The sequence below is a fragment of the Thunnus thynnus genome, chromosome 20, assembly GCF_963924715.1.
Source record: "Thunnus thynnus chromosome 20, fThuThy2.1, whole genome shotgun sequence".
NCBI lineage: Eukaryota > Metazoa > Chordata > Actinopteri > Scombriformes > Scombridae > Thunnus > Thunnus thynnus.
Window position 1 is genome coordinate 267,885 of NC_089536.1, and position 10,000 is coordinate 277,884.

At 49.7% G+C, this 10,000-nt stretch overlaps 2 protein-coding genes across 7 annotated transcripts in view; both read right to left on the reverse strand.

The window, feature by feature from the left end:
* Positions 1–1,532, reverse strand: part of noc3l (NOC3-like DNA replication regulator) — a 16,272-nt gene extending 14,740 nt beyond the window's left edge. For both annotated transcript variants that reach the window (XM_067577300.1, XM_067577299.1), the window contains exons 1-2: positions 1,366–1,532; positions 1–38 (exon numbers count right to left, since the gene is read on the reverse strand). The exon at positions 1–38 is cut by the window's left edge and continues 167 nt beyond it. In XM_067577300.1, the coding sequence (XP_067433401.1) occupies positions 1–38; positions 1,366–1,374 (47 nt within the window). In that variant the 5' untranslated portion in view covers positions 1,375–1,532. The remainder of the gene's footprint in view (positions 39–1,365) is intronic.
* A 590-nt stretch (positions 1,533–2,122) lies between these two features.
* Positions 2,123–10,000, reverse strand: part of LOC137172715 (TBC1 domain family member 12-like) — a 12,368-nt gene continuing 4,490 nt past the window's right edge. For 3 of the 5 annotated variants that reach the window (XM_067577312.1, XM_067577311.1, XM_067577313.1), the window contains 7 exons: positions 9,617–9,708; positions 9,470–9,541; positions 8,993–9,121; positions 7,130–7,239; positions 6,900–7,057; positions 2,877–2,980; positions 2,123–2,798 (listed from right to left, as the gene is read on the reverse strand). In XM_067577312.1, the coding sequence (XP_067433413.1) occupies positions 2,772–2,798; positions 2,877–2,980; positions 6,900–7,057; positions 7,130–7,239; positions 8,993–9,121; positions 9,470–9,541; positions 9,617–9,708 (692 nt within the window). In that variant the 3' untranslated portion in view covers positions 2,123–2,771. Of the gene's footprint in view, positions 2,799–2,876; positions 2,981–6,899; positions 7,058–7,129; positions 7,305–8,992; positions 9,122–9,469; positions 9,542–9,616; positions 9,709–10,000 lie in introns of those variants that run through there. The other 2 variants (XR_010925025.1, XM_067577314.1) reach the window with 2 other exon arrangements.

The following is a 10,000-nucleotide window of genomic DNA, read 5'->3' on the forward strand; positions in this document are numbered from 1 at the left end:
AGGCGGCGGAACGTCGGCCGCCGCTTCTTCGAGCGAGGCTGCGAGGAGAGAAGAAGAAGAGTTATCAATATCTTCACCAATAAACTGCATGTTGAGTCTGATCATCACAGCTGATGGTTTGTAAACAAATAACAACAACAACAACAATAATAACAACAACAACAACAACAACAACAACAATAATAACAACAATAATAATCTTTGGAGCAACATGTTCTTAAAGTTGATTCTCTCTTAAAGCTACAGAAGCTTTTTATCGGCGTGTTGTTTATTTGTTGTTTATTTGTTGTTTATTTATACATCATAATCACTTTGTTTATTGATTTATCGGCTGATTATTTGAAATATTAATAGATCGATCATGTAGTCCAGTACGGTGGTTTCTGATCTGGTCTCATGTGGTCTGGATGGAGGAAACAAACGAGCAAAATAAAGTCACATGACCAGAGAGAATCTGACTGGTCCCAGTACAGACTGGTCCCAGTACAGACTGGTCCCTGGTGAAAGCAGCTGCATCACTACTGTCTGAATCAATCAATAATCTTATTGATCTCTGGTCTTCTGCAAGTTGCATCAAAACTACTTTCTCTAATAGTTTTGAAATAAATGACGACTTTGGCTGAAAGTTTCGTATGTCGGGTCCAATGTGAGTCCGTACAGAGGTCAGAGGTCAGAGGTCAGAGGTCACAGGTCAGACAGAGGAGGGAGGTGTTTATAACAGTGAGCAGATGGGGGGCGATGGCGTCCATGATGACATGTGACACGGTGTCAGCTGTGATGTTATTGATGGTGAGGAACTGTTCACACCGTTCACACTGTTCACACTGTTCACGCTGTTTGTAGCAGATTCATAAACTTATTGATCATATTGAATAAAGGATTCTGTTGATTAACAGAGATGAAGAAGCATCAACCTCCTCTTCCTCACTTTATTATTATCACATTAGAATAAATCTTCATGACTGATGGTGCATGTTCTCTAAGGGTTCTGTAAGGGTTCTGTAAGGGTTCTCTAGTGGTTCTCTAGTGGTTCTCTAGTGGTTCTGTAAGGGTTGTCTCAGACTCTGAGTGTCTTGGTGTATCCAGCTGGTTGTTCTTGTTTGATGGTTTTTTTGTCACGTGTGTCTGAATAAAACTGTCTGAGTGTTTGTGGCGCCGTTAGAGAATGACAGTGTGCTCGTTAATAACTCTTCATCAATATCTCCTAATCAATAACTCTTCATCAATATCTCCTCATCAATAAACGTGATTAGTGCTCCAGCTCTGTGTGTGAACAGGTAGATCAGAGACCTACAGGACAGATTATTATGACAACATGCAACATGTGTAACAGCAGTTGTTCTTCTTCTGTGTCGGCGGACTCACCGGACCCATGATGGCGGCGGCGGGAAGTCTCCTTCTGTCCGCAGCTGTGATTAAACCTCCGCGGCGAGTTTCTGTCGGTTTGTTCGGTTTCTGCTTTCTGGAGGAAAAACTGCAGTTTGTTTCCACACGCGTGCTGATCACCAGAGAACCGGAAATAACCCGGAAATAACCCGGAAACACTGAAGCCAACAGTTCAGCGGAAACAGCAGCGACCCGAGCGGCGGGAAACCGAACTGCACATTTCATACAGATCAACTCTATCAACATATATATATATATATAATATTATAGTATAAATATGAATGTCTACATTCATATTTATACTATAATATTATATATAATATAATTATATTCTGCTTGTTATAGACACACAGACGCTCCCAGTAAACGACTGAATATTTGTGTTTATGTTGACTGTTTGTTGTTTTCTCTGTCAGTCGTTTAAATGTTTTTACTATTTGGTGAATAAATCTGATTTATTTTCAGATTAACAACGTTAACGTGGAAAGTTTAATACGTTCAAATAATAAGTGACATGAATAATAAATAACATGTACATGCATATAAACATTTATAATAGTTCATACAGACTGTATTTAGGTTTTATTGTCATTCCAACACATTGTAGATGTAAAGGTATGAAAATATAACACTGAAAATACCCCTTTAATAATAATAAATACTGTAAATAATCTTTATAAAGTACTGCAGTATAGTTAGTATACTGTACATGTAATAACTGAAAAAACACAATAAATATCAGAAAAGATTGTTTTATTAATGTTGATCAATAACACAGAAATACATTCACTCACAATCAATAAGTTCACTTTCATGAAGTCATAAAGTCTGAAACTAAAACAGTTTAATTAAATAAATAAATAAATAACATGTTTGACGTATAGATACAGATGTTGTTGTTGTTTGTTCTTTTTTACAACATTATAATGCAACAGAGAAACTGAACCACAGAAGAAGAAGAACATTGATCTTTAATATTCACCTCTGACACAAACGTCTGCAGCTGCATCACTGAGATCTTTCCAGAAAGTCTGATGAAGCTCCTGATAAGATCAAAACTTCTAAAACAAAGAAGATTTAAAGACGCTGATGTTTGTCCTGATGGAGAGAAAGACGAGCAGCCAGTTCACGAGGTTTCCTGGTGTTTTTATTCAAACATCCACAGTGAAGCATTTACAGACATCTTCAGGAGGTAGATTCATTCACTGGTCCACTAAAACACTAAAACATGATCACTGATCAATAATTCCCTCCAGCTGAGTTTCAGGTATTTGAGCAGATGCTGTTTGTTGCTTTCACATTAAAAGCATCAATATAATGAGTCATGAAACTGGATCCAGCAGCTTCTTATCTGTTCCGGTTTCCTGCTGAACTTCCTGGTTTGTTCAGCTGCTGCACCTGGAAGACAAAACCTGACACACAGGAAGTTCATCACCTCCATGTTTTTATTTTACCTACAGAGTGATCGGTCTGTCCGTCAGCTGACTCACCTGGATCCACTTCCTGTTCCCGCTCAGCATGGGCGTGGCCGAGATGCAGGAGAACAGCCTATCAGAGAGCAGCTCTTCGTCTGGGAGGCGGGCCAGGAACTGAGCTGAGGAGAGACGGGATGTTTCTTACAGCTGTGATGTCACCTGTCAATCATTTCTCTGCGTCCTCTCTCCTCCGTTACCCGGAAACCGACCTCCCGCCGCCATCATGGAGGATCTTCCAATGCTCCCGGAGGAGACGAGGAGACGAGGAGACAAGGAGACGAGGAGACGAGGAGACGAGGAGAGAGGAGACGAGGAGACGAGGAGACGAGGAGAGAGGAGACGAGGAAAGAGGAGAGAGGAGACGAGGAGAGAGGAGAGAGGAGAGAGGAGACGAGGAGACGAGGAGAGAGGAGAGAGGAGACGAGGAGACGAGGAGACGAGGAGACGAGGAGAGAGGAGACGAGGAGAGAGGAGAGAGGAGAGAGGAGACGAGGAGACGAGGAGAGAGGAGACGAGGAGAGAGGAGAGAGGAGAGAGGAGACGAGGAGACGAGGAGACGAGGAGAGAGGAGAGAGGAGGAGAGAGGAGAGAGGAGAGAGGAGACGAGGAGACGAGGAGACGAGGAGAGAGGAGACGAGGAGACGAGGAGAGAGGAGAGAGGAGAGAGGAGACGAGGAGACGAGGAGAGAGGAGACGAGGAGACGAGGAGACGAGGAGAGAGGAGACGAGGAGAGAGGAGAGAGGAGAGAGGAGACGAGGAGACGGGGAGACGAGGAGAGAGGAGACGAGGAGACGAGGAGACGAGGAGACGAGGAGAGAGGAGACGAGGAGACGAGGAGACGAGGAGAGAGGAGACGAGGAGAGAGGAGAGAGGAGAGAGGAGACGAGGAGACGAGGAGACGAGGAGAGAGGAGAGAGGAGAGAGGAGACGAGGAGACGAGGAGACGAGGAGAGAGGAGACGAGGAGACGAGGAGAGAGGAGAGAGGAGACGAGGAGACGAGGAGACGAGGAGACGAGGAGAGAGGAGAGAGGAGACGAGGAGACGAGGAGAGAGGAGACGAGGAGAGAGGAGACGAGGAGACGAGGAGACGAGGAGACGAGGAGACGAGGAGAGAGGAGACGAGGAGAGAGGAGACGAGGAGACGAGGAGACGAGGAGAGAGGAGACGAGGAGACGAGGAGAGAGGAGAGAGGAGACGAGGAGACGAGGAGAGAGGAGACGAGGAGACGAGGAGACGAGGAGAGAGGAGACGAGGAGAGAGGAGACGAGGAGACGAGGAGACGAGGAGAGAGGAGACGAGGAGACGAGGAGAGAGGAGACGAGGAGAGAGGAAAGAGGAGACGAGGAGAGAGGAGAGAGGAGAGAGGAGAGAGGAGACGAGGAGACGAGGAGAGAGGAGAGAGGAGACGAGGAGAGAGGAGAGAGGAGACGAGGAGAGAGGAGAGAGGAGAGAGGAGAGAGGAGACGAGGAGAGAGGAGACGAGGAGAGAGGAGAGAGGAGACGAGGAGAGAGGAGACGAGGAAAGAGGAGAGAGGAGAGAGGAGACGAGGAGACGAGGAGAAGAGGAGACGAGGAGACGAGGAGAGAGGAGACGAGGAGACGAGGAGAGAGGAGAGAGGAGAGAGGAGAGAGGAGACGAGGAGACGAGGAGAGAGGAGACGAGGAGAGAGGAGACGAGGAGACGAGGAGAGAGGAGAGAGGAGACGAGGAGACGAGGAGAGAGGAGAGAGGAGACGAGGAGACGAGGAGAGAGGAGAGAGGAGAGAGGAGACGAGGAGAGAGGAGAGAGGAGAGAGGAGACGAGGAGAGAGGAGAGAGGAGAGAGGAGACGAGGAGAGAGGAGAGAGGAGAGAGGAGAGAGGAGACGAGGAGAGAGGAGACGAGGAGACGAGGAGAGAGGAGAGAGGAGACGAGGAGAGAGGAGACGAGGAGACGAGGAGACGAGGAGAGAGGAGAGAGGAGACGAGGAGACGAGGAGAGAGGAGAGAGGAGACGAGGAGAGAGGAGAGAGGAGAGAGGAGACGAGGAGAGAGGAGAGAGGAGACGAGGAGAGAGGAGACGAGGAGAGAGGAGAGAGGAGAGAGGAGAGAGGAGACGAGGAGACGAGGAGAGAGGAGACGAGGAGAGAGGAGACGAGGAGACGAGGAGAGAGGAGACGAGGAGACGAGGAGACGAGGAGAGAGGAGACGAGGAGAGAGGAGACGAGGAGACGAGGAGACGAGGAGAGAGGAGACGAGGAGACAGGAGACGAGGAGAGAGGAGAGAGGAGAGAGGAGACGAGGAGAGAGGAGAGAGGAGACGAGGAGAGAGGAGACGAGGAGAGAGGAGACGAGGAGAGAGGAGAGAGGAGACGAGGAGAGAGGAGAGAGGAGACGAGGAGACGAGGAGACGAGGAGACGAGGAGACGAGGAGAGAGGAGAGAGGAGACGAGGAGAGAGGAGACGAGGAGAGAGGAGAGAGGAGAGAGGAGACGAGGAGAGAGGAGACGAGGAGAGAGGAGAGAGGAGACGAGGAGAGAGGAGAGAGGAGAGAGAGACGAGGAGACGAGGAGAGAGGAGACGAGGAGAGAGGAGACGGAGACGAGGAGAGGAGAGAGGAGACGAGGAGACGAGGAGACGAGGAGAGAGGAGAGAGGAGAGAGGAGACGAGGAGACGAGGAGAGAGGAGAGAGGAGAGAGGAGACGAGGAGACGAGGAGAGAGGAGACGAGGAGAGAGGAGACGAGGAGACGAGGAGACGAGGAGAGAGGAGACGAGGAGAGAGGAGAGAGGAGACGAGGAGACGAGGAGACGAGGAGACGAGGAGAGAGGAGACGAGGAGAGAGGAGAGAGGAGACGAGGAGAGAGGAGACGAGGAGAGAGGAGAGAGGAGACGAGGAGAGAGGAGAGAGGAGAGAGGAGACGAGGAGACGGGGAGACGGACGAGGAGAGAGGAGAGAGGAAACGAGGAGACGGGGAGACGAGGAGAGAGGAGACGAGGAGACGAGGAGACGAGGAGACGAGGAGAGAGGAGAGAGGAGACGGGGAGACGAGGAGAGAGGAGAGAGGAGATGAGGAGACGAGGAGAGAGGAGACGAGGAGAGAGGAGAGAGGAGACGAGGAGACGAGGAAAGAGGAGACGAGGAGACGAGGAGACGAGGAGACGAGGAGAGAGGAGACGAGGAGACGAGGAGAGAGGAGACGAGGAGAGAGGAGAGAGGAGACGAGGAGAGAGGAGACGAGGAGAGAGGAGAGAGGAGACGAGGAGACGAGGAGAGAGGAGAGAGGAGAGAGGAGAGAGGAGACGAGGAGAGAGGAGACGAGGAGAGAGGAGAGAGGAGACGAGGAGAGAGGAGACGAGGAGAGAGGAGAGAGGAGACGAGGAGACGAGGAGAGAGGAGAGAGGAGACGAGGAGATGAGGAGAGAGGAGAGAAGAGACGAGGAGAGAGGAGACGAGGAGAGAGGAGAGAGGAGACGAGGAGACGAGGAGAGAGGAGACGAGGAGACGAGGAGATGAGGAGAGAGGAGAGAAGAGACGAGGAGAGAGGAGACGAGGAGAGAGGAGACGAGGAGAGAGGAGAGAGGAGACGAGGAGAGAGGAGACGAGGAGACGAGGAGACGAGGAGAGAGGAGAGAGGAGACGAGGAGACGAGGAGAGAGGAGACGAGGAGAGAGGAGACGAGGAGAGAGGAGAGAGGAGACGAGGAGAGAGGAGACGAGGAGACGAGGAGACGAGGAGAGAGGAGACGAGGAGAGAGGAGAAGAGGAGACGAGGAGAGAGGAGACGAGGAGACGAGGAGAGAGGAGAGAGGAGACGGGGAGACGAGGAGAGAGGAGACGAGGAGAGAGGAGACGAGGAGAGAGGAGAGAGGAGACGAGGAGAGAGGAGACGAGGAGACGAGGAGACGAGGAGAAGAGGAGACGAGGAGAGAGGAGACGAGGAGACGAGGAGACGAGGAGACGAGGAGACGAGGAGAGAGGAGACGAGGAGAGAGGAGACGAGGAGAGAGGAGAGAGGAGACGAGGAGACTACACAAGGAGGAGACGCGAGGACTCACCGATGCTGATGAGGTCCATCTGCAGCAGGACGTCCTGATGGAGACGCAGGATTCCCAGACCCGTCCTGAACAGGAACTCCTCGCCGTCCCGGAGGAAGACGTCCCAGACTCTGCACGCCACGTCCAGGGGGAGGGGCTTAGTGTAGAGAGACAGGACCCTGCGAGGGGAGGTTGGACTGTTAGGTGTGAACTGGTGTGTCTGCGCTTTAAGGCTGAGTTTAGACGCTCACCAGTCCATGAGGTAGAGGTCAGAGGTCACGCCTGTCGACTGGAAGTGAAGGAAGAGACGAGGAAGATTCTCCTTGAAAAAAACCTCGAAGGCCCCGAAATACCTGAACATCTACAGAGAGACGGTTAGCGTTCATCCTCTGGAGTGGGAACACTGGTCAAACTGGTGTGTGTGCTCTGTAAACACACAGTCACTGTTATTACGGGATGAAATATGAACTGATAGAACTGGAGCTGCAGCAAGTAGCGATACGTGTTTTAATGGTTCATTCTCTGGTTGAAGCTGTCTTTTACTGATTAATGATGTTTTATCGGCTCTACTGGAATAAAAACTCCTTATTTATCTTCTACTGGTCCTTTATGCAGCCCCTCAGTTCAGCCTCTGTCTCTAACAGGCCGTTTTAGCTCCTGTCTCTTTAAGGCCCCGCCTCCTGATGAGCCCACTCTGTTCTGATTGGTCAGCTTCAGGAAGCTTCCTCCGACTCCGGAGGCTACGTAAACAAACTATAGTAGCAGGATTTCACTTCTTCTTCTCCTTCTAGTCAACTTCTCAAATCCATCCGTACATGTTGGAGCTGAATCACATCTGAAATATGAAATAATCACCTTAGCAACCACCTTAGCAACAGCCTTAGCAACCAAGGCTACAGAACAGACGGCTGTTTATGAGCATGTGCAATCAGGTAGTAAAGTCGTCATAAATGAAGCATCAGAGCAGGTTGAAGCCCTGAGTTTTGACTTGCAGGCGGCGTTTCTACACATGTTCACCTCAAGTTTCTGAACTTTGACCTCGTTTAACCTCCGACATCAGAACAGGAAATAAATAACAGAGAAAAACTAGAAGAAGAAGAAGAATTTGAACCCTTTAAAGATAGAGCTGGGTTTAGGGTGAGGGGCTGCATCATGTCAGGTTTCTATCTAAATGTAGTATAAAATGTTCTGAATGTTGTTTCATCCTCTGTTGTTGTTGTTGTTGTTGTTGTTGTTGTTGTGTGAATATCAGCAGATAAACAGTTGCTACCATTAAACCGCTGCAGAAGAAGAAGAAACAACGAGATGACGTCATTAAAAGCTCCAACGATGGAAAACATGATGGAAATATTAGTTACATGTATTGATGTGAGGAAGGTTACAGCCTCCTCATCATCGCTCCACACACATCTGATGGTGTCACCTCTTCAGTGACGTTTCAGTCACATGATTCATGATGTCATCATTTATTGACTTTATTTTTACACATATTTACACTTTGTTTGGTACAAACTGAAATATAAATAAAAACAGGTGGAAGGAAACAAACCTGATGATTGTCCCCATGACCGCAGAAGTGTGTGAGTGTGAGTGTGAGTGTGTGTGAGTGTGTGTGAGTGTGAGTGTGTGAGAGTGAGTGTGTGAGAGTGAGTGTGTGTTAGTGTGAGTGTGTGTATGTGTGTGTGAGTGTGTGTGTGTGAGTGTGTGTGTGAGTGTGTGTGAGTGTGAGTGTGTGAGAGTGAGTGTGTGTTAGTGTGAGTGTGTGTATGTGTGTGTGAGTGTGTGTGTGTGAGTGTGTGTGTGAGTGTGTGTGAGTGTGTGTGTGTGAGTGTGTGTGAGTGTGTGTGAGTGTGTGTGTGTGAGTGTGTGTGTGTGTGTGAGTGTGAGTGTGTGTGAGTGAGTGTGTGTGAGTGTGAGTGTGTGTGTGAGTGTGTGTGTGAGTGTGTGTGCGTGTGAGTGTGTGTGTGAGTGTGTGTGAGTGTGTGTGAGTGAGTGTGTGTGAGTGTGAGTGTGTGTGTGAGTGTGTGTGTGAGTGTGTGTGTGTGTGTGAGTGTGTGTGTGAGTGTGTGTGAGTGTGTGTGTGTGTGAGTGTGAGTGAGTGTGAGTGTGTGTACCAGCTGGTGGTCCACTCTGTAGAAAGTCAGCTGACAGGGTTTATTGATCAGGTTGGAGAAGCTGATGAAAGCTTCGACCTCGTCCATGTTCAGGATCAACATGGCTGCCAGGGACGCCATCCCCTGCATCTGGACGAGAGACATCCACAGAGACAGAGACAGAGAGAGAGAGAGAGAGAGAGAGAGAAAGAGAGAGAGAGAGAGAGAGAGAGAGAGAGAGAGACAGAGACAGAGAGAGAGAGAGAGAGAGAGAGAGAAAGAGAGAGAGAGAGAGAGAGAGAGAGAGAGAGAGAGACAGAGAGACAGAGACAGAGAGAGACAGAGTGTTCAGTTCATCAGCTGACAGAAGGTCGAGTCGTCTGCTGAAGCCAAATAACGTCACATTCTGATCCAGTTAATGGTTGTTGTATCTAACCGTGTGTGTGTGTGTGTGTGTGTGTGTGTGTGTGTGTGTGTGTGTGTGTGTGTGTGACTCACATATCCCACATCAGGTCTGTAGCAGGTGTAAGCTCCCAGAATGCTTTGCAGCAGGTCGTGATAGGGGCCGCCCTACAAAGTAAACGAGTCTGAATTCACTTCCTGTGTCTGCTGCAGGGATGATTCTACTTGTTTCTACTGTCCCACCTTCTGGAAGACGCACAGCGACGCCAACGTCCTGGAAACGTCTCGTCTGATGAGCTGCAGACTGGACTCGCTGTCGGCCGGCGGCGCTCCGGCTGCAGGTAAACATCTGCAGGTGAGCTCACAGAAGATCTGATGCACTTTTAATTCCACTCTGTCCTCCAGCAGGCTGTTCACATCAAATCTGCATTATTAATGAGCACCTTACTCTGATTGGCTGGAGGCGTGGCGCCCACCTTCCCCCCTCAGCCAATCAGACTTAAGACAGTACACAGCTGTGATTGGCCGGTGACGCCCGCAGCCTGAACGACCAGTAAAATCGTCCCGTTGTGCCTGATGGTCTGTAATCCATCACAAACATCAGTTTACTGATTAACAGTTACGACT